Raw genomic sequence first — 25,388 nt, 5'->3', positions numbered from 1 at the left:
CATCTATGTTGTCGAACAGAAAACGGAGAGAAAAGCCTGCAGCTACAACCTATGCCTGCTTGTTCTAGGAGTTGGTCTGAACGGATCATACAAACATAACATGTCAGTTATGTTTGTATGATACCATATTTTAAATGTAAATATAATAAAAACTAACCTTTCCATGAGATGTCATCAGTGATTTCAAATGTGTCTTCCATGTTGCTGTCCTCTGAGGCACTTTTGGTTGGAATACCTGATACAGTTTCAGATTCCTGCTCTGGACATTCGTCACTGAGTGGATATAAAGGTGTGATCTCTGATTCAAAGCTGAGAGTATTTCCAGGCACTTTGTCATTGTTGCTTATGTTAGGCTCATTGCTGGACAAAGGAGACACCTCAGCAGTTCTGTCTTGCACATCAACCCCAGGGTTAGTTCTTTTGACAAATTCTGAAATGGTTAATGGGCCACAATGTACTTGTTCTGTTTTGAGTTGTCCTTCCTCTTGAGTGTGACTCCTTTTTTCAGTAGCAAAATCACTGATATTGGCAGAGTAATCCTGTACATATTTTGTAATGGTTTCTGGTTGTGCGGTGAAAATGGTTTCTTCTATTATATCTTCTGCCCGATATTTTTGATGTTTTTCAGGTTCAGCTTCTTTAGCTCTGCTAACTAAAGGTGGCGTAACCTCTGGTTTGTATAAACCATGTCCAGTAAACAGGGCACTTCCTTGAAAAAACATTTCTGGGCTTGTGTCAACTGGTGATGCATCAATATATGGCAGCATGGCTTCCTCTGTAGAGAACTGGCGCAATATTGATTTCCTAGCTGCTGGCTCACTTGTATTTTCAGGGGGATAGGTCTCTACAATTATTGTAGGGTCTTGTGTACATAATATGTTAGTGCATTCTTTGTGTCTGGACTCCCTGTTTTGCTTGTTGACCGATCTTAGATGGACAGATTTCAGCACTGAAGGTGTTATGGCAAGGGCAGGTGATACATTTGGATTAAGTTCTTCTTCTGACAGGTTTTGATTGACATGGCTGAAAGCATGTACTTGTGGTCTATATGGCAAAGGTTTATGCAACACATGAAGAGCACTTAGGTCAAGATGTGTAGGAGGTATAGTTGGAAGTTCTATTTCTTTGCTTAAGAAAATATTTCCACATTTAGTTGGATGCTGTAAGGAGGACTTCCTTTCTGGGACTTTTGGTTTTCTTTTACTTCCCCCAGGTGACAATGGTCCCGAAAAGAAAGGAGTAGGAAAGGATGAAGTAGGTGTTTCGGACTGGCTTGAGTAACCACTTGAAGGAGATGCTAACCCTGCCAGCTTTTCTGGCGACGCTAATCTAAACTCATTTTCTACTGAAGGAAGGGAAGGAGTGGTGGCACGAGATTCAGGCTGTGAATTTTGCGACTCTGAACTTTCTGGTGACTTGATGCATTCTATGACGGTAGTACCCGTAGCAGTGCTTGAGTTCGATAAAGACCGATAAGGATCACTTGTTTTTAAGTCATTGAGGAGCCACAGATCTGCATAGTGATGCTGTTCACCTCCTTCCTCTTTATATGATGGGATTTCTGGAGTCATAAACTGAGTATTCTTTGAATCATTATCTTCCTGACTGACCCAAGAAATGTCCGGTTGATTTGGTGGAGATAAGTTTTCAGTTTTTGAAGGTGTATTTGAAATCTCAAGTGGCAGCATCATCTCCCTGGAGGTGTGAAGCACTTGCTGTGCACTGGTTATCTTTGGTTCTTTCATGTCAGAAACATCTGTGTGGTTATCAGAAATTCTCAAAGATGAGCTTCGTTTTGGTGGTGACGGCTTTGCCTTTGGTTTCTTAAATGAGATGTTCTGTCTTCCTTGTCTTCTTTGATCTAAATACCGTTGCCAAACACAGTCTGAACTCATGGAAGAAACACCTGTATCTTGGTCATTCTCAGCCCCTGACTGCGCATAGTTACAAATATAACTCCTGTTACTGTTAAGACCACAGTCAAAATGCATGGAGGTATAGTATCCTTCATTGTCCACAGAAAAATGAGATCCTGTATCTGCTTTCTCAGATGCTGGCTTCTCAAGAAAACTATCATAAGTGCCCATACTACTAAAACTTGGGCAGCCTAAGCCATCTCCCTTTAAGTGCTGTGGACTAAAATATTGTCGACATGAAGCATCATGGTGATGGTGAAGATAATTCCATTCACTGTCACTTGTATTACTGTTATTGGGGTCATCAAGCAGATCTGCAACTGTTGATGTAAAGGAACTGGCCCTGTGGGCTCTTATGCTGTCCAAGTGGTCATCGTTGTATTGTTCAATGGTAAAGATATTTGAATCATCACCAGCATGGGGAGCAGTGTTCAAAGATAGCTCGGAATCACAATGTGAAGACCCAGTCAGTGGAGGAGAGGCTGCTGGAGGAATTGTTTCTGATGTCTGTGAGGGACATGTAGAACTGCTTCCACTCCAGTTTCCACTTGATGATTGATGATCATCTTTTTGATCCATATGTGTGCTCAGTAACACTCCTGCAGTAGAAATGGAGTGAACAGGGCTTCCAAATGTGTCAGAGTTTGAGGAAATGTCACAACTGCCTGAATCTGCCATTCTCGAAAGCCTTGATCTACCTCTCTCTAATGGTGGACTATGCTGAGAATATGCTAACCCTAGAGATGAGTGCTCTGGGGAACTCTGACCAATTAAGATGTCTTCCTTTTTTTTAAGGGACCTCTCTGAGCTTGTTATATAGCAATCATCTTTATAAGTTGTCGACTGAGCACCACGGTCATGGTCATTGCTTGCTCTAGCACCTTCTCTAGGAAGACTACGAGAACGAATCCGATTAGACACTGTTGTGGCAAACATTTGGTCTCCAGACTCAGTTAGAGCTGTAATATTTCCTGCAGAATGTGAGAGTGATGCAACACCTTGGCCCCTTTGAGCTCTGATGCGTCTCCTTGAGGGAGCTGCAATGAGAATGTCCTCAGTTTGGCACTCGGTATCTCGAGTTCCAGATCTCCTATTTGAAGAGTTTGCAATATCGGGGTTGGTATGGACTATAACATTCCGGTCTCGAGCTACAGGAGACTCATCTGAATCTGAAAAGGAAAAGGAGAGTCACTAGATTGCTTCTTTATTGAATGCAAAATATATAATATCAAGCCAACAGTATATTTCTATAAGCATCTATAAATCATGTGGTGTTCTGTGTGATTGGCAACTGATGTACTTGGTCCAGCCCTGGTCTCATCAGCACTGATGCTGAGGCCCAATATGTCAATTGCCGCTCAGACAATTATTGGCTGAGGAGGTACACTGCTGCAGCCATTGATTGGCTGAATGGCAGTTGATGTATTGGGGAGTACCTGGAAAGGGGAGGGCATTATAGACCAAGAGTAGTGTTATGGAAGGCATCTTTATAAAAAAAAAAAATGTCAAGATAAACAAAATAGTAAAAGGGGTTGTCTGATGACTTTTTTTTAACAAATTTGGCCAGGTTGCCTAATAAAGCAATAAAAACCTTTAACTCACCTTACTCTCTTCCCTCATAACCAGTGGTATCAGGAAGCCCTCTCTGTGGCCAATCTCTGCTGACAGTCTGCTTCCTGGAGCTGATTGGAGCTGCAAATGGGATGTCACAGTGCTGCTCAGCCAATCAGTGCCCACAGATGTGTCCTGCCTAAGACAGTAAGTGGCACTGTCATTACCCCTGGCTGTAGACACTACGCTCTGCAGCTTGGGGGAAAGCAGTGTCACCAGCCCTCAATGGGGCGTCCTGATTTCATTGGCTACAAAGAAGCGAGGAAAGTGAAGGAAATCACCAGACAATCCCTATAGACATATACTGTGATATAACCTTGGGCTTTCCAATGGTTCAACAGACCAAACTTAATCTATTAATCTAATCTATTATGTGACTCTGCTTTTTCTGCTTCATGACATTGTTCTTTTTATTTAAAAGGCACCTATTACTTTTAAAGTTTTGATGGGGATCACCACTGATTGCTAAAAATTGTGGGCAGAAGCACTTAAAGCAGCAAAAGCAGGAGACAGATTTATAGAAAGGCAATATGCTGTTTTTCCATAGGATGATTTTGTTTCATAGGGAATAGCTTGTATGGATGTCCTTATGGCTTACAGAAAAATTAAAACATAATGCTCATTGTATTATGGCCAAATCTCCTCATCTACAGACATCTTATTGCTAATGTGACTTTCTTTAGCTGATGTTGGTTTCAAAATGTAAATTTTTAGAATCAAACCTATTTCTTGTTGAACTCTTCTTGGAATTCCTGATATGGTTTTTCTTCTCCTCAGTTTCCGTCTACGCTGCAAAACTGATTGTGAATGAACAAGGGAGCAGCGTATGCTTGCTTCTCTGTCAAAACCAACACCTGAAAACAAACAGACGTACTCGTTAATTCTTCATTGATAAAATATCACATTACTATAATGCTGGTCCTTTACATCTGCGGAACAACTACAAATCAACTAACAAACATTACAATGTCCAATATTGTATTTGAATGCTATTTTTCTTCTTCTAGCTGCATATCCTAACTAGAAGAGCCTACAGGTAACACAAGCTTGCTCACAGTATCATTGTGCGAGAGTTAAAGGCGTACTCCAGTACTCACTACATCTTATATAGTGAATAAGTGTCTGATCGTGGTGGTGGGGGCGGGGCGATGGCGGGGCGTGGCGATAGCGGGGGATGTGCTAGATATTCTGCTGTGACCCCCGCAATCTCTTGCCCAGTGCCCCCATGTTCTGAACATTTGTGTTCAAAACACAGGCTCTTCTCTTCTTCAGAGCAGCCATAGTCATAGTCCATTAGTCTTTATGGGAGAGCCGGAGATACAGTGCTCGTGTATCTCCAGCTCTCCCATAGAGATACATAGAGGAGGCATGTTGACCACAGATTTGTACGGTGGTCAACAGTCTACATGGAACGGAGATCGCTCTGTGCATGGGGAGAGCTGAGGTGCCGGGCAGAAGATCTCAGAGGGTCAATGAGACATATGGCTAGAAAAATAAGATTTTAAATTGACAAACCCTGTAAATAATGGTGCATGCTATGCAAATCGAGACTAGATTAACTTCTTTTATCCCTACCTTTAAGTTGTCATTGGTAGATAAGATTACATTCCTACAGTACAGGACCAGACAACATTTTGACAGTCTAGTTCTGACACATACAACTGTGTCATCCTGTTATGAGTGTCCATGTGATCACATGATTTTGTAAGCTGAGTTCCTATTATGTTTTATTTCAAGCACTCCTTTTTTTTGTAGAATGATCTAGAAACGTTGTTTGTAAATACACAAATTCCCACATGTTAACATGTTATTACAAAACACAGTGCAAAAACAGTGTGTGTTCTCCTTATAAGGGTTTGTTCACACTGAGGAATTGGAGGAAAATTGAAGAGGAATAATTTCTGTAAAAATCTAGATTTTTGTCCTTTTCTCCCTTTTGCATGTAATTCCCGTGCAAATTTTGTGTTAAACTCATTTTGTCAGTAAAAAAAATCCCATTGACTTTTTACTCACAGATTCCACATGAAGAATAAACATTCTATCTTCAGGCAAAACAGAATTTTGTGTCAGAATTCTGTTAGCAGAAATTCCTTAGTGTGAACAGGGCAGTGGAAAGTCCATTAAAGTCAATGGTCAATACCCTTAAAGGTGCAACACATCTAGTAAGATGACGAAACATGCAGTCCTCAAGAGCCATGTGTTAAAGCTTCAATATACACAGTGGATCTAAAAGAAAATCCCCTTATATATGCTGCATGTGCCCTAATAGGGTATATAACAAAGAGTCTAAAATAGACAAATGCTTTAACGTGTACCTGTCATTAGCAAAAACTTTTCATAAAATGTAGAAAATAAAATTATATGTATATTTGTAATATACGATGGTTAAAAAATGGGTATATTTTTGTCCCTGCAGATATTGCCTGGGTATCTCTGCGAGGAGACCAAATACAGAAAGTGAGGGTGGACAAGCAGGGCTCTGCAGTGAGGACAAGCAGGGCTCTGTACACTGAGGACAAGCAGGGCTTTGTGCACGGAGGACAAGCAGGGCTTTGTGCATGGAGGACAAGCAGGGCTCTGCAGTGAGGACATGCAGGGCTCTGTACACTGAGGAAAAGCAGGGCTCTGTACACTGAGGACAAGCAGGGCTCTGTACACTGAGGACAAGCAGGGCTCTGTACATTGAGGACAAGCAGGGCTCTGTACACTGAGGACAAGCAGGGCTCTGTACACTGAGGACAAGCAGGACTCTGTACACTGAGGTCAAGCAGGGCTCTGCAGTGAGGACAAGCAGGGCTCTGTGCACTGAGGACAAGCAGGGCTCTGTGCACTGAGGACAAGCAGGGATCTGTGCACTGAGGACAAGTAGGGCTCTGTACACTGAGGACAAGTGGGGCTCTGTGCACTGAGGACAAACAGGGCTCTGTACACTGAGGACAAGCAGGGCTCTGTGCACTGGGGACAAGCAGGGCTCTGTACACTGAGGACAAGCAGTCTACATTATATCAAAAGTTTTAGCTAATGTCAGGTACATTTTAAAAATGTGCCTTTAGTAAATGTAGACACTATAGGATTTTATACATTAAATATTCAGGGCTCACCCATTCTGCAAAGTACAGTCATATATTTAAGGCTAGCAATATGGTATCTGTGGCACTTTGACAAAATGCCAACTTTCACAGTAACATATCTGGTATCCCCAGTATTTATGAATTAGGATGATGTCATGGAAATCTTATTTTAAACACTAAAATATTTGCACAGTACCGGAAACATTGATGGGGATAATGCAAGAAGTGATCACTTGGGTCTCCAGCTTCATCTTCTCCTCTGGGGTGGGGAGAGGTAATTCTTTGTTCCAGTTAGTCTGTTTATCCAGTGTAGATGGGACATTAGGGATTGGATTTTTCGGCCTCTGTCCTAAAACCATATCATCTTCCTCCTGAGGTGGATGGGCCTATGAAATGAATACATCTGTACTAAGTAAAGAATCATAGATATAGGCAATACACTTAAAGCAAGACCACTTTTAGTCAGCCAATATAGTTATCTATCTGTTTTCCATTACCCACGGTTTCCCATTTCTTCCATTCTCAGTGTTCTTGGTGGCTGAGGTAGTAAGTGGGAAACATAGCAAGGAGCCATGTTCAACGGAAGCTTCAATCCCAATTATTAGTAGTTTAAAACTGGAGATTATGCTAGAAGTATAGACTAGTGAATCAGCAGAAGTATTACCCACTTTGCTCTTTCTCTCAGATTTCATTGACAGGGTTTCTTATGTTTTGTAGAACAAAGTATTGAGGGCAATACCTGCAGCAATATCTAGGTGCCAGGCCTGGCTAGCTGAGGACCAGATCGGCACGTAGTAAGGATGGCACAGGAGTAGACTTGGGATATGTATGTATATAAACATTCGGGGCACAGTGTACGTAGTAACATTGGGCACAGTGTATTAATATATGTGTAACAGGGGTGGAGTGTATCAATAGATTTGTAAGCGACACAGTATATGAATCTTTTTGTATATAGGATCACAATGTATTCATATATTCGTATATGGGGACACATAATACATTTATATATTAGACACAGTATACACACACATATATATATATCTAAATATAAATAATTTATTAATATATGGGACTCAGTGTATGACTAAGTCATTTGTTGGGGCACAGTGTATAATTTATTTATTCATGGGCCACAGTGTACAATTTCTGGGGTGACATGGTTTCAGGGGCTACATTATGTGGCTGAATTTTATTCAGAAGGCAAAGTGTGTGGCAGGGTTATATTCAGAGGGCCCAGTGTGTGGCAGTATTATATTCAGGGGGCACAGTTTGTAACAGGGTTATATTCAGAGGGTACAGTGTGTGGCAGCACTATATGAGTGAAAAAACAACTCCCAGCATACCCTTATCACTGCTAAGATCATTCTGGGAGATGTAGTTTCACACGGTAAAAACTTCTTTAGCACTTAACCCTTACTTAGCAGTAGGTATATTGATTATTATAATCAACACTGTAGGTGTCCAACACAGCAAGCAGGGAACCAGTTGTTAAAAATTTAAATCCCACCCCTGACTGTATTGAATAATGCTCATTTCACACAGAGCAGAACAGGTGTAATAACGGGCAAAGAGGATCCCATTCACATGAATGGGATTTTCTGACGTCCGTTATTACACCTGTTATTGCGGCCAAAAATAGCGGGAGAAAAAGATGGCGCAGACACAATTTTTTCTCTTGCTATATTCCTAACGCCCGTCACATTAATGGACACAACCGGTAGTGTGAAAGGAGCCTAAGCAGAATTTTCACAATAATTCAATGATACACAGTTTCAAGATATTGCAGATGTAAAATCACACACTTCTATCTGAAGAAATATTAAGATACAAATATAGAGTGTTAAGAGGAAACACAAAGAATATACATACAAAGTATAGAATATCAGTTGTTAACCCATACAGCAGGCAACATTGAAGTATAAATGAATAAGAAAAAGGAAAACACAAGATAGAGTAGAAAAGACAAACACAATATATAAATAAAGTGAGGTAGTTAATCTCGTGACTTCTAAAGTGTTTTGCAGTCTATGCAGGATACATACATACACAGATAAATATTATTCTTCCATTGGGTTCCTTTTTTTGGGTGTAAATCCCTTTTTGATATAATTAACAGTTAATCCGGCATCCGATTTAAATATAAGACATGCTTTTTCATTGTGACTACTCTTCCATGTATCGTGTATCTTCATTAACACGACTAAAATTTCTAGCAGTTCGGTTCTTTTTATAGTCCCACTGTAGTTTGTCAGTAGTCAGGGCTAACCAATCTCTTCTGTGAACAGACGGCACACACAAGGATAGTAAAGCAATCCACAGTGACACTTACCTCTACAGTATTTCCAAGCCACAAAAACTATATAACACCTAAAATGGGATTTTAAGCAAACTTTCCTGGAAGACTACATCTCCTCCAAATGCAGCTTTTGTGTCCATTCCCAGGAGACATGAATAGCTCATACAAACTTCAAGCACAAAAGACTTTGTTTCCTAGGTAACTTAGGGAAAAAGTTTTCTGAACGCTACAGGGAAAAGTCTGGAATTCGCTACTGAATTAAAAAAGTCCATCGGATAGTGACTCTGTAGTGATATAACGTCTAATATCACCATCCCTGTAAGTAGTCAACATGTAATGTCTGAGAAGCCTACAGTAATATCATCTGCACATCAAATCCAGGACCTTTTTTACAAAGTGACCATATAAGTGCAGATTATGTTCAGAAAATGGTCTAATATAAGCGGCTCTAGTAAAGCTTCACAGATACAGGCAGTTGGACACTATCTAATCTGCTCATATCTGCTATATGGCTATGACCATGGTTGGTTGTGTAAACCATTGAGTAGACCATAAAGACATGTAGGAATTTGTTTTTAACCTAACATTGTATTATGAATTCCCACATGGTAAGATTTCTTTGGGAAGGTCACTCAGAACCTTAGGTAAGCTCCAAGGGTGCAGATATAAAATTACATTTAAAATTTTAATACTTAATCTTAAGCAATGGGTTAAATAATGTGTTCATGGTCAAGCTTAAGGTTTACAATGAATAATGGTAAACCATCACATCCTTGAATCGGGAATTATTTTCAGATTAGGACAGCTGGAGAAGGATTAGTATGGAAGTATAAAGAATTACAGGTAGCAGATAGAAGTTCTAAAAAGAGGGACAGAGTGAAGCCAGTAGGACTGGGACAGAAGAAGACTTCATCTTTCCAATACCTTTCTACTCCATGGGGTCAAATGGCAACATTCAGTGGGGGAGGGCGGACGGGTTCTGTTACACTAAGAACATAAAATGTGGGAAACATTAAAAGCATGCATAGGTGGTAATAAAAAAATATGGTAAAGCACGTAACAAAAAATGTTTACAATTTAAAAGTAAAAAGCATGCATAAAATGAAGGAAAGCAATGTGATCATAAATTAAATGATGTGTAAATAATCATAGAAAGCCTTAAACATAATGCTCAGTGAGTATTTTACCCTATTGACACTAGGTGGTTCTCAATCATGTACCCTGTAGGTGGTTGACATGTAGCTGGCATTATTAAAGTTTCTTCTTGGTGGAGGAGTTAAAGGGGTATTCTGGCTTTTGACAAAAAATCATATATTACTGGGACCTTAGAAAAATAGAAAAGAAGTCAGGCTTACCTACACTTGGTCCCCCACTGGTCCCCACAAGCTCCTTTAAGGCTCTTTCCAGTCCCTAAATGCTTCTTTCTTCTTTCTGCTTCTGAGACAAGAACTCAAAGGAGGACCTATCCACAAGCCATAGCAGCGTTCGGTCTTAACCAGTGATTGGCTGAGTGGGCAGGACCTGCTCTGAGTTTTCATCTTGGAAGCCGAGTGAAGACAGAAGCATCAGGGGAGTCAAAACCAGCTGTGGTGAAACAGATATATGTTCTTTTTTTCTATTTTCCTTTGAATTGCTTTTAATTAGTTAATAAAAAGAGTGCAAATAAATATTTTGTGTATCGGATGAAAACATAACTTAAAGTGGTATTCCAGGAAAAAACGTTTATATATATATATATATATATATATATATATATATATATATATATATATATTAAATTTGAGTAGCCGTATTAGTCCAGTGAATCAAATCATAAAATGTTGCTGTATCTTTTAATACCTTTTCTATTGTAGCTTGTCTCTACAAAATTCTGTTAGTCCAATAAAAAAGGTATTACAAGATACTGCAACATTTTATGATATATATATATATATATATATATATATATATTTATTTATATATAAGTTAAACAGATTTGTAAATTACTTCTATAAAAAAAATCTTAATCCTTCCAATAATTATCAGCTGCTGAAATGGAGTTGTTCTTTTCTGTCTGACAACAGTGCTCTCTGCTGACATCTCCGCTTGTCTCGGGAACTGCACAGAGTAGAGGAGGTTTGCTATGGGGATTAGTTTTTACTCTGGACAATTCCCGAGACAGGTGTCATCAGAGAGCACTTAGACAGAAAAAAACAACTCAACTTCAGCAGCTCATAAGTACTGAAAGGATTCATATTTTTGAATAGAAATTTACAAATATGTTTCACTTTCTGGCGCCAGTTGATACATAAAAAAAAAAGTTTTTTCCTGGATAACCCCTTTAAGGTGAAGGTATTTTTTAGTGTATGTTGACCTATCTTAATAGTATGTAGCATGTTTGAATCACATGTTATCATGACTATGACATATAGAGAAATAATATTAATATGATACTAAAATAAATATATAAAAAGAAAAAGTAAATCTGAGAACTGATATGAAACTTTTTTTTCTATTTTCATAAGGCCCCAACAACATATGATTTTTTTTTGTCAGATGCCAGAATACCGGAGCACCTATTCTTTATAAAAAATGTTGTCCCTGGCTAAAGCAAAAAAATAAAAATAAAAATAAAAAAAAAGAAAACTTTTACATACACTCACTCAAAATAAAAATAAATTATAACTCACAAGCCCAAATCGCTGCTGCTACCATTCAGACTATCTATGGTCCTTGACACTTAACACTTCCTGCTTTCCTCTTTAATGTACAGGAAATGTCTGCTCAGCCCAACACTGGCTGAGGTGGTCAGCACTATGCCCGCTGAGCAAGCCTTTCTGGCGTGCCGAAGAGGTAATCAGAAAGTGCTGAGCAGCACGGACTGGGCACGATATGGAGAGAATTGGAGGGGAATTAAGGTAGGTGAGTATACATTCTTTTTTTATTAACTGTCCTGAATCACTATTAAATGATGTTGAATTTGTTCTAGGGAGTCCAAACCAGACCTATAAATGTTAGATAATGTGTTGTATTTAGTATACCTACTGGGACAACCCCTTTAAACCAGACAAATAGATCACTTTTAAAACTATCAGGCTCCCCAGGGAATCTGTCAGGCTATTTCTACTGACTTGTTCATCTAAGGCTGCTTTCACACAAAAAAATTCATCTGTTTATAAACGTCCGTTATAAAAACCCTGAAAATCGGCTGTTAAACGGCCGTTACAAAAGCCCATACGGCCGTTAGAAAGTCCCATTATAGTCTATGGGATTTTTACATTGTCCGTTTTAACCCGTTATAGCCCGTTATTAATAACAGACGTTATTTTGTGACGGAAGATAGTAACATGCACTATTTCTTCCGTTCATTCTCCCATCACAAAATAACGTCTGTTATTAATAACGGGTTAAAACCAACAATGTAAAAATCCCATAGATTATAATGGGATTTTCAGGGTTTTTATAACGGATGTTTATAAACGGATGAATTTTATAGTGTGAAAGTAGCCTATCCTGTGAAATCTCTGCTGATAAATGAAACAATTATTTTACTTACTTGATCACGATTGGAAACAATAACCATTATTATTAGTGTGAAGTATATATAGCAGATAGAGAATATTATTTATCTTCTTACAAAACTGATAGGTGGGCCCAGATTATCAATCCGCCTGAAACCAGAGCTTGTTACCATATAAATGCTGAGCTGTGATTGGTTGTTATGGGAAAACTAGACAGTTTTGGTTTCAGGCAGATTGATACATCTGGGCCATTGTGTGTTAAGCCTAATGAAGAGCCTGACAAAGCTTTGCATGACAAATGGAATTAAAGAACCACATAGATAAAACCCCTGCAGGACCTGCACTAGACATAACACAGAGATTACATTTTACCTAGAGTGTTACCTCTAAACATCTTCCTGTTAGGCTGGGATTCCACTGAGGTATTTGCACTGCCTTTTTATAGGCTTAAAAACGCCAGAAAATCTGCCACTGTTTTCCCCTGCGTTTTGATTTGTTTTTTTTCTGATGTTTTTACCTTTGTGTGGAATTTGCCTTTTTTTTGCCCCTTTGGCGTTTTTTTTCCAAATTTGTTGGGTACAAAAAATAAAAATAAAAAAGGATGCAGTAGGGATGGAAAAAAATGTATTTAACAAAATTTTTATTTTATTATAATGAAATTTTAATTAATTTTTTTAAATAAAGTGTGTGTGTGTGTTTCAGTTTTTTTTCTCAATTTTTAAATGTTTTTTCGTAGTACTACTTCCAACATGGAACAGACTGTCCCATGATGGGAGTAGTAGTACCTGCATTAGTAGACAGATCGCAGCGAATGTCACTCCTTACACCTGCTGTGATCCTCCTGTATAATGTATAGATGCGGCCGCTCTTCTATGGTCCCTGCACTGACATATATATACATCTATTCATATTTCCCGCAGAGAGTTGTGATTGGCTGGAACCATCTGGCCAATCACAGCTCTCTGTGGGAAATAGGAATATGTGTATATATACGTCAGTGCAGGGACCATAGAAGAGCGGCCGGCCGCATCTATATATTATACAGGAGGATCGCAACGGGCAATCTGTCAATTAGTACTGGTACTACTACTCCCATCATGGAACAGTGTGTTTCATGCTGGGAGTAGTAGTACTAAATAAAAAATAATAATAATAATAATAATAATAATAATAAAAAAAAGAGAAACACACACACACACTACATTTTTATTATTGTCGGCTACATTTTTAGTGCCCTGCCCGCCCACATAAATTGATCCCTGTTTTAAAATGAATAATATTTTGTTATAAAAATGATACATTTCGTTAAATACAATTTTTTCCATCACTACTGTATCTTTTTTATAAATATTTTTTAATGGTACCCTACGAAATTTTTGTAAAAAAGGTATCTCCATCACTTTTTTGGATTGCTAAAGTCAAATAAAGAAAAAAAAACGCCTGAAAAAACACCAAAGTTACCAACATGGCGTTTTACTTCCATAGACTTCTATGGGAGGAAAAAAACACGATTTCTGTGCAAAAAAACACCAAACTAGGTTTTGTAGAATGTTTTGGAAAACCAGCCTCTGCGCCCAAAATAGCTAAAAAAAAAATAAAAAAACACCAAAAGGATTTAAAAAAACAAAAAACGCCAAACTGAAAAACGGCAAGTGGATCTGGCATTTTGCAGTTTACTATTGACTTGCAGCTAACATCTGGACGCAGCATTTTTTTGCAGAAAAAACGTAGTGTGGCAAAATGGGTGTTTTTTTATGCCGTTTTTGCGTGAAAATCCTCAGTGGAATTCCAGCCTTAATCTGTCAGATCTATATCATGCTCGGAGTTGCTGACATGGGAAGATAGCTCATAGGGAGATAAAACAAATAATACCTTTCTCTGATCTGATGGCTGTGTGCAAGTTATAAAAATGTGTTTTCCTTTTAAGCTCAAGTGTCAAGAAGATTATGCTGATCTGCAGCATGCATTCCTCCTCCCTCCCCCACCCCCTTTGCTTTGCTTGGCTTCCAGCACAGAGTAATGTATGTCAACCAGTCAAAGTAGGGAAAGGTTAGGGAGAGAAGAGGCCTGCATGCTGCAGATCAGCAACTCCTTCTTGATACTTAAGCTTTAAGCATGATACAGAGCTGACAGATTCCCTTCAAATAGGTATTTACAGCATATTGATATGCATATTCACAGGATATATACCATGAGTGTCTGATAGATGTGTGTCCCACCTCTCAGACTCACCCCTATGTTATAAAGGGGGTTTCCTGACCCAACTGGTGAGGTGGCTGCAGGCCTTTATATCCAAAATGAATGGAGAGGTGGCCATACATATCTGTTTAGGAGAGAGGCCCCCCAACAAACCTACCCTTTCCTTCCGGGCCAGAAGGCACCTGCAAGGGTCTGGGTCCGATGTGAATTTTTGAGGAAGCTACTAAGGGGCTACAAGTGCTCCTGGCATTGATCTAGGCATTAACCAAGGTGTCACCACATCCTTGTGCATGGTTTTTTTTGTGTGACACGTTTGCACATTTTCTTGCACTAGGTACGGACCTGGAAAATCTGTTTATTCACAACTATGTGAGTTACAGAGTAGGCATGCTTGACTATTTCTATAATGCTCATTGAAGTAGATGGAGACAGCCACACAAATATTCTGGGCCTGACGGTGGCAGCTTGCAAGTCAAGGGACTTTCTCTTCTTCATCTAGGTGTGGGCCAAAGAGGTGAGACCACTATTTATTAGAAATGAATGGCATATTCTGAGGATATTCCATAAATGCCTATGTTAGAAATATACTTTTAAGTCGTTTTTATTTTAAATAAACCAATTCATTTGATTCATTAAACTCCTCTATATTTAAAGATATAATATCAGGTTGATAGTATGTTCAGACAGGCAAGTAACCTTAAAAACAATGTAGTAGTTTCTTGCATAAAAACTCTAAGCAAACTTATATTGAGCATAAGATTAGACATTTTACCGGTACATGGTGTCGTTCTTTTACTTCACGTCTCTTTATAGTATGAGCTGCCGGATATGAAGGAAATGGAGGTGCAGCAAACACAGAGCCCATGAACCGCCTTTCTCTGTTATCTGCTCGGGCCCGCTGCTCTGTTAATGAAATGGAGAAATAAGAGTTAGTATAAGTATAAAGGCCTCAAAAATAATAGGAAATCTAATACTAACAACAAGGGTTCTACTTTAAACTATGATATAGCACGACTATTTCCTATTGACTACAGTGATACATGAGTGCTGTTCCTGTTTTCCACAAGATGGCAGTCAAGTATTCTTGCTATTTGGCTTACCAGCTATGGTTGTAATATTGAGTAATCCAAAGATGACTTAGTTAGGTTAAACTAAATGTGTCTTACACCCTGTCTCTTGTATGGTTTATTTGAATGTTCCATCTTTTAAAGTAACAAACAACCAAATATTTGTGAATATACATGCATTCCTTATTAAACTGTTATGCTTGTTTATTTGTTATAAACTTACCAAACAATTGAGCCATAAAAAACAGGTATGGGTTTAGTGAATGGCTGCAGAAAGGCATTCGGCCTTATAGTTTATACACCATGTAAAGGTAAGTAGAGATGAAGCAATCGCCAGGTCTCGATATGTATCACCATCTCTTTATTTCATATCAGCATACAGCGATCTTTTTCTTACAGGGAGAGCGGACAGGTCGAGCGGGGTGGGGGAAGAGAATGGGCGACGGTCCGTTATCGCGCTTGCGCGCTTATATCAGCATACAGCTATCTTGTTCATACAGGGAGAGTGGACAGGTGGATCGGGGTGGGGAAGAGAATGGGCGACGGTCCGTTATCGTGCTTGCGCGCTTATATCAGCATACAGCTATCTTGTTCATACAGGAAGAGCGGACAGGTGGAGCGGGGTGGGGAAGAGAATGGGCGACGGTCCGTTATCGCGCTTGCGCGCTTTGTCAGGCCCCGAGCGGGGTGGGGAAGAGAATGGGCGACGGTCCATTATCGCGCCTGCGTGCTTCGTCAGACCCCTAGAGGACCGTCACCCATTCTCTTCCCCCTGCCCGCTCCACCTGTCCGCTCTCCCTGTATGAACAAGATAGCTGTATGCTGATATAAGCACGCAAGCGCGATAACGGACCGTCGCCCATTCTCTTCCCCCTGCCTGCTCCACCTGTCCGCTCTCCCTGTATGAACAAGATCGCTGTATGCTGATTTGAAATAAAGAGCTGGTGATACATATCAAGACCTGGTGAGTGCTTCATCTCTACATACCTTTACATGGTGTATACACTGGACATTTATATGTGAGCACAGGGATGGTCTTTGTGCCGAATTAGCCTGGCGGATCACTTTAGCTGTGTAGTTGCAGTGCCAGGCACCCTCGATATTGGACTGCGGCCTTATAGTTTGTTGAGTATACACACCATATAAAATGTGTTCATGTAAAAATATTACACTAATATTGCCTAATTAGACCAGTATTTCCCAACCAGCGTGCTTCCAGCTGTTGCAAAACTACAACTCCCAGCATGTCCGGACAGCCAAAAGCAGCAGAGTCCGAGTGATATCAATGGGATTCTGCTGCGCTGTGCACAAGCTGTGTTTCTGCTGCGAAACTTCCAAAGCCAATTCTTTCTACGGAGTAAGCAAGGAAATGCATTGCCGTCTATGAGACGGTGCATTTCCTAACAGTCCTAGCGCTGGCATGTTTTCTGTGTAGACATTGATATTTGAATAAAGCCGTATAATGGAGCCCAGCTACAGCAATTGGATGGAAATGCAGGGAACCAGGAAGTGAAGTGACAAATCGCCTGCTTTTCCTCGTTCATCCTAAAGATCGGTGGGTTGTCTGAACACTTAGACTCCAACCGATTGAAACTCTAACCGGTCTCTGTGACGTGTCAAAAGTTTTGTTAAAAAACAAGGACACTTTATTTTGTTGGCACCATATAAATGAATATAATGAATGAATAATAAACAAAGAAATACATAACGTTGTGTGGGTACTTTATGGATACGTAAGGCTAAAGGGGTTATCTAGGAATAGAAAACAGAGCTAATTTCTTTAAAAAAGAACTCCATGGCTGTCTCCAGGCTGGGTGTGGTTTTACAACTTGGCTCCATTCACTTCAACAGTACTGAGCTGCAGAACCACACCCAACCTGGAGACAGACGGGGAGTGGTTTTTGAAAGAAATTAGCTCTGGTTTTCTTTTCCTGGATAACCTTTTTAATGGGCCAAAGTATAAGATCAGAATACATGTCCTGCATGCAGGAGTCAGGAGGAACACTGCTGGTGAATTAGGGTAGTGAGGGACTTGGACTCGAAAGGGACTCGGACTCGAAAGGGATTCGGACTATGTCCAAGACTGTAATAGACTGTATATAATTCAAATTTCACAATAGACAAACTAAAAAAAATCCACCAAGCTCAGGGATTTATGGGCAATGAGAAAAAAATGTGTTGTGTAGAAATATATCTTCCCTCTTAATAAAAACTGATGTTGTACGGGATGTTCTCGTCATCTTATCCTTCATCTTTCCAAGTTCATACTGTTCTTTTTTATTCAATATAATAAATGTTGGAAACTAACTTTGGCTAAGTCTTTTCTTATGTAATTTTTCAACTTGAGTTTTTCTTTACAAATCTCTTTATGTTTTTTTCTGTTATCTATGCCTATATGAAAGATAAGAGAATAGACAGGCTGGTGGGAAATTTAGTGTCAAAAGGACAGTACCACTTCTACATGACTTCACCGGGAGCAGGAGAATGCCTTTGCTATATAAAGCTTTTACTGCAGCTATAAAATGCAAGCAGGGAAGCCACATTTTATGATATAATGACTCCTCCAGGCCAGTGGAGACTTCACAGTGGATGCCGCATTACCTGACAGTATGACATGGTCTAAGGAGATCAACCCTTTCAACTCCAGCAATTATTGGTTCCCCTCTACCAGATCTTTACACTACCTGTGTCTTCTATTAGGCAAACACTTGTTTTGACCTTTATATAAAGTGGCCCTTTAATGTCTCTTTTGAGATTGTGTGTTTTAGTAAATACTTGTATTCCCCAAAAATTGTTAATTTTAGAACACGTGTTCTCACAATTCTGCATTGTGATGTTCCTCTGCTAGTCTGCTTGAAAATGTATTAGTAAACTAATAAAAGGGCATTATCATGGTCTTGTTAATAGGATGTCCCCCTACACAGTCTATGCTGGTACTAAGGGTACAATCAGACTAGCGGATCCACAGTGTATTTTACATTGCAGACCTGCCACAGAAGGACCCCTACAGGCTGCCTTTAGATGTGCCTGCTTGGAGCGTCACTACGCTGCTACGAGCAGACACACTGCTCTGATGTGCAAGTCACTGCGCATGTGCGGTGTACTCGCATACATCACAGCTCCCTGAGCTAGGCTGAGAGCAGGCATATCTAAAGGCACCCTGTAGCGATCCTTTCGTTGACAGATCCGCAATGTAAAATACGCCGTGGATCCGCTCGTTTGAACGGACCCTAAGGCTGGGTTCACATATGTTCGGCATCCGGCATAGGTGAACTCAGCCTAAATCTCGACGCAACTGATGCTGTAACTGATGATGATGTGCATCAGTTGTCATCAGTTGTATGGCATCCGGCTTCCAAGCTGCGTTCCCCTATCCTATGCCCTCCGGCTTGTCCAACAATCTGGCATCAAAATTGAGACGCTGGATGATTGTCAACTGTCCCATTCAAATAAATTGGATCAGGTCTAGCATCAGTTTCCCTCCAGTGCACACCGGAGGGAAACTATGCTGGACAACTGATATATGTGAACCCAGCCTAACTTGACAGAGCCAGAGAGAGAGAAAAATCAAGCTACCTGTGCCGGAAATCTGGAGCTATATGACTTTCACCACATATTCAATGTTCAGACACATTATTCAGACGGATGTATATATAATTAATTTTGCAATCAATTAAATAATTACTAGTCCTCAAAGGTGCATATATGAATAAGCATGAGATAGTAGATCCAATTAAAATATTAATGGTAATTTTTTCACATAGAAAAAAATTATATAAAAATAGATGTTTTTTTAATTATTATATAATTTTTTCTATGTGATTATATTATTTTTTCTATGTGAATAAATTACCATTAATATTTTAATTGGATCTACTATCTCATGCTTATTCATATATGCACCTTTGAGGACTGGTATTTATTTAATTGATTACAAAATTAATTATATATACATCCATTTTAATATTTTGGCCTATTTTGGGTGAAGGCATCACCAGTAACCTCGGGTACATATTTTTCCTCAGTCCAAGTGAGCTACGCACCTTCTTTACCTTACATTATTCAGACACCTTTTCACCTTGCTTGAAAAAGGGGTAGGGCTTCTGTGAAAAGGGGGCATGGCTTAAATGCACTAAAAATGTGCCGCAAATGCAGCAAATATATGCACCAATACTTAAGCCAGCTTATAGAAGGTGAAAACAAACTAGACAGTCAAAAACATGCACTGGATTTTTAATGGGGTACTCCAGTGGGAAGCATTTTTTTTAAATCTACTGGTACCAGAAAGTTAAACAGATTTGTAAATTACTTCTATTAAAAAAATCTTAATCCTTTCAGTACTTATTAGCTGCTGAATACTACAGAGGAAATTATTTTCTTATTGGAACACAGAGCTGTTTGCTGACATCATGAGCACAGTGCTCTCTGCTGACATCTCTGTCCATTTTAGGAACTGTCCAGAGTAAAAGGAAATCCCCATAGCAAACATATGCTGCTCTGTACAGTTCCTAAAATGGACAGAGATGTCAGCAGACAGCACTTTGGTCATGATGTCAGCAGAGAGCACTGTGTTCCAAAAAGAAAAGAATTTCCTCTGTAGTATTCAGCAGCTAATAAGTGCCCGAAGGATTAAGATTTTTTAATAGAAGTAATTTACAAATCTGTTTAACTTTCTGGCACCAGTTGATTAAAAAATAGTTTTCCACCTGAGTACCCCTTTAAGTAGCCCAAGGCACTGTTATGAATCTGGTGTATTAATACACTGTCTAAGTTTACACAGTTTTTATATATTCCCCCCAACATGTGTTGAGGCACACCCCATTGTCAGGGGCGATTGTCAAGGACATTTCCAGAGGAACAGAACAATGTAGAGTTCTATGAAAACTCTGTCTTGAATTTTTATTCTATGGGGAATATTTTATGGGGTATACAAGCATTTATATCAGTAATACCTTTAAAGAGTTGTAAAGTAGCAGCATAACCGTTCATATAGTAAATAGATGAATAAATGCATAAACTATAAGTGCTCCAAGGAATCTTCCCTGTATAAGTTATTCAACAGATAGAAAAAAATCAAAACTCATTTTATTATAACAAAGCAATGACTGGTAGATTGTCTCTTACTAATGAGATCTAACTTTAAATAAGTGTTTTCCAAACAGCGTGCCTCCAGCTGTTGCAAAATGACAACTTCCAGCATGCCTGGACAGCTAAAGGCTGTCCAGGCATGCTGGGAGTTGTCGTTTTGCAACAGCTGGAGGCACGCTGTTTGGAAAATGCTCCTTCAAATCATGACAGCTATAGCTTACCCCTCCGGAGGGCACGCAGGCTTTGCTTGGCATGGCGATGCAACTCCTCCACACAAGAGGGTCTAGTGGTAGGCAAAAAAATGTTCCTCTGCTGATGCCAGGATGTCTTGTAATAAACATTGAGCTTGCTCTCTGCGTCCAGGTTTGAGACAGCTGTAAATAAAATGATAGAGTTTAGTTATTTCCGACTCATTTAAAAGCATTTTGAGGATCATATACAATTTAAGAAGTATTTAATATTGTCTGCATGTCCGTATTATTTTGTTTATGAATCCACAAGTTATAATTCATACACTTCTGATCTATACCTATGATGGATGTAAATGAGTAGCATCTGTCATACATCGGATCCAATGTTGAGAAAATATATATCATACCGCATATGATTTCCATCTGTATACTGGAATCGCGCAGGCGCGCAGCATATGTAAACTGTACCACCCAAAGGTCATAATAACACAGTTTTGCCTTCCTTCAGGCCATAGGGGAGTTATGGATACATATACTATATATGTCAGGCACTGGCACTGCTAACATAGTGTGAAATGAGCCTAACAGATGACATGCTTCATATGGCAGCTGTAATGTATGACTGTTCCCGCTCCGGTATCTCCTGTAAATACCTAACCCCAGACCAAACTCTGAAACTGAAAACAAACTATCTAACATCAAAGAACTTTACATAAACGTGATGAAGTACAGCACCTCAATAAACACAAAGCTAGATACAAAAAAAATGACAGCTCCTGCCACAACAAAACTATTGTATAATATAACAAATCAGTGTTATTCCAGATAGGGAACATTGGATGAGGACGCAACAAACATCTCCATGGACTTGTCAAAACAGTGAAAGTGGATGAATAGCGCAACAGCTATATATGTCACACCTCTACAGTACATATAAATACATTTTATTATGGCGCTATATAAATACATTTTATTATTATTTATTACCATGATTGTTATTAATTTATTAATAATAACAATTATTAATAATAATTATCATTTCACATATTGCAAGTCCCAACTCAACGAGAATCACCAGCACCTTCGCAATAGTATGTATGGTTCCAATGGCTATATAACCAGGAGCTCCTGGTAGACACTTCAGACTGTACCATCATGGAATGTGCTGCAGAAGTTGCAGATGTACGGTGTCCATTTTAGGACATTGTCAGTCGTCAGCCGTAACTCTTTCCTCCATCAGGTGAAACGGCGTCCAGCCTCCTCCCTCGGGCCAATCTCCATCAGGCGTCAGCCGCAACTCCCTCCTCCCTCCTTTGTCATCCTAAAGTCTCTCATCCGAAACTCCCTCAGACGGAAAACTTTCCTGCCGTGTAGCAGAGCCGAGTCAGTGTCGTCTCTCTGCTATACGAGTTCTGCTGTACACGCTATTCAATGTCGGCTCTGTTATACAGACTCTGTAGCACATGTAGTGTCTGTAGTACACGTGCAAGTTTCACAGTTTCGATATCACAGTCTCCTATACATGCTGTGCAGCATCGGCTCTGCTATGCAGCAGGAAGTTGGGAGAATCGTCTGAGTCATGACGGCATTTTGGATGAGGGAGTTTCGGAGGAGGGAGGAGGGAGTTGTGACTGAAGGATGACGGTGATCGGTGTGAGGGAGGAGGTGGGACGGCGTTTCACCTGACGGAAGACGGAGTTATGGCTGACAACAGACAGCTATTGGTCCGAGGGAGGAGGCGGGATACCGTTTCACCTGACGGAGGACACCGTACAGATGTTATCTCTCAAAACTGATCATTGTTATAGTAGGTATCAAAGTTGTAGCTAGACATATACTCCTCCAACCCACTAAGCTACCTTCCTGGACAGCACAAATATACCACCTCTTATGCTACAGAATTAAGGTAAAGCCTTTGATATTGCTTGGCAGAAATTTTTTACATTTTACTAACATTTATATTTCTACAGATCTTGGAAGGTATGTTTACTTGCCTGCTTTTACTGAAATTTAAGATGCTGGAACATAGTTATATGAGGGACATTTATCAATGTTTGCTTATGTATTCTTTTTTTTAGTAATTTTTTCCTTACTTTTTTTTTGCTTATGTGCGACGTATATATCAACTGGTTTCAGCCTGTTGATAATTTTCTATCACGTAAGCAATTTTTCCTTTTTTATTTTGGTAGTAGCTTTTTCTGCTCCATGTTTGAGCTGGAGTAAATTTAGTCAATTTTTAACCCTGTTGCGACTTTTTTTGCGCAGTTGCGACTGTCGCAGTTAATAAATACCTGACTACCCGTAGTCCATTTTAAAATTATTACTACGTAGTTAATTTTTGGAAAACGTGCTTTTCTCGCTTTCCAGTCAAAAAAATGTCGCACGAAAAATCGCGTAGTCGCAGTTGCAACAATTTTGCAACAATTATAGTAAAGAAAACCTGACTAAACCCGTTGATAAATGTCCATAATAGTGATAACCTGCATTTGCTACATCTCACCCATTTATTACTTGTCAATCTGCAGGCTAGCTGTCTTCATTGGAGACATTAAATGAAGTCTGGCATGGCTTCCTATAACACGCCTCATTTGACTTCAAGGGGAGGGATTCCTAAGAGTGAATGCCTTATTTCACAATTACATACCCGTGTCACCACATACAGGGTGATTAATACATTGCACCTGCCAGTGCCATGCTGACACAATGGCTTAGTGACTTTGTGGTTTTATCTCTTTGTGTGATATCCTGCCAAACTGTTACAGCTAAAATAGCCCAAAAGATGAGTGTTATTCGGTTTGATCAAGGAAAAAAATGTGCTTTAACCCAATTTTGCTCATAATCAATTTAATTATTGTATTAATAATTGTCAAAAATGTTAAGTTGCTTTTCTTAATATAAAAACAGCAAGAGGGATATGTTGTCCCTTACAACTTATGTCCATTGATAATTTAGAATGTTTGAGAAACCCAAACACTTTGGACTGTATGCCAGCCCAAATGTTATCACGTTCTTAAATACTGTATATATATATATCTTTAGTTAGTCAGAGACATGATGGCTTCTAAGACAGCCATACATATTAGATAAATTGGTGGTATCTGCCAACAATCTAATTAGTATGGGAGCTGTTCTTACAATGGCAGATTTGGTTCAGGAAATTAGGATAAAAATATTGGGTTTCCATATATATTGTCCCTTTGTAGATAAGCTGTGGCCGTACAAGTCTTGTTTGTGGTTGGGCCAATTTGACAGGAGTTTCTTAGCAAGGTAGTACAATGCATATACAGCAAAATCATTTTTTACCCCAGTAACTCATTTTAAAGAAGACCTGTGACAAACCATCAAAAATGAGATTTTATTATCATTAAATAGATTAGGGGCCCTGATCGTACACCTTTTTTCAGTTTCTTGATACGCCCTTCTGTCCACAAGATATGTGGGTTCATAGTTTGCCCGGTAATTTAGGGAATCAGTAAGATGGGCTGGAGTTAATTTTACAAATGGAAGCAACTATCAGCTTAAAGGGTGGGATTATATATTCAGGGGGTGTGTATTAGGCAGACACGCACCTCAATGTAAAACATTAAAGGGGTTATCCACCATAAGGTGATTTTAGTACATATCTGCCAGGCTATACTTTTGTATTTCCTGTTGGAGTTTGGTCTCTTAAACTACACATCCCATAGTTCCATGCTTGTAATTGTGAAGTTACATTCCTCCCTCCCACACATCAGCCCACACATCAGGTGGGGTACCCATTGCAGCACAAATGAGCTACATCCATTCAAAAGACCATTGTTTTCTAATCAGGGTGCCTACAGCTGTTGCTAAATAATCTCTCCCGCCCAGCAGTCGCTCCACCCATTAAAGCAGGACAGGCTCCCCTTGCACAACTGACTAATGAGGTCACGTCTCGATGTACTGCAAACTGGGAAATTCCGACACATGAGTCATTTTGTATGCTGTCAAAAATAAATATTGGGGCGAAAATCACAAAAGAATTGTGAGAACTCCATCACACTACAGACACTATATTATGAACTACACTAACTTTACAGCCCCTATAGCATAGTAAAAATTCCTGGAATACCCCTTTAAGGCTTCCTTTACATATATGCATTGTCGTTTTTTTTTTTGCTTGGGGGCTGGAAGGAAAATGAAGCAAGAAATGATCCCGTTCATTTGAATGCCGGATGATTAGCCTCGCCCAACCGTCACAAACAGGGGAACGCATTTTGCTGCGTTCACAAACAATGGATGTCAGATGATGCACAACTGATGCACTTCTGGCATCAGTTGTGGCATCAGTTGTGGCAATTTACACCCAGTTTTGCTGGAGCCAGATGCCACACATATGTAACTTTAGCCTTACATCCATGACTGTATGATCTCACCCATCATATGATATTTACTCCTATTATTAAAATTAAAGGGGAACTTCGGGGG

The 25,388-nt window shown here is 39.5% G+C and overlaps 1 protein-coding gene across 3 annotated transcripts in view; it reads right to left on the bottom strand.

The window, feature by feature from the left end:
* The window catches only part of NHS (NHS actin remodeling regulator), a 200,376-nt gene that overhangs the window by 5,578 nt on the left and 169,410 nt on the right, over positions 1–25,388 (bottom strand). For 2 of the 3 annotated variants that reach the window (XM_056556819.1, XM_056556821.1), the window contains exons 2-7: positions 20,973–21,125; positions 15,369–15,499; positions 9,822–9,884; positions 6,795–6,984; positions 4,250–4,381; positions 158–3,085 (exon numbers count right to left, since the gene is read on the bottom strand). In XM_056556819.1, coding sequence (XP_056412794.1) covers positions 158–3,085; positions 4,250–4,381; positions 6,795–6,984; positions 9,822–9,884; positions 15,369–15,499; positions 20,973–21,125 — 3,597 coding nt within the window. The remainder of the gene's footprint in view (positions 1–157; positions 3,086–4,249; positions 4,382–6,794; positions 6,985–9,821; positions 9,885–15,368; positions 15,500–20,972; positions 21,126–25,388) is intronic. The other variant, XM_056556820.1, reaches the window with a different exon arrangement.

This window comes from Hyla sarda, chromosome 2 (assembly GCF_029499605.1).
Source record: "Hyla sarda isolate aHylSar1 chromosome 2, aHylSar1.hap1, whole genome shotgun sequence".
In the NCBI taxonomy this organism is placed as follows: Eukaryota; Metazoa; Chordata; class Amphibia; order Anura; family Hylidae; genus Hyla; species Hyla sarda.
This window is presented reverse-complemented; position numbering and strand designations above follow the sequence as displayed.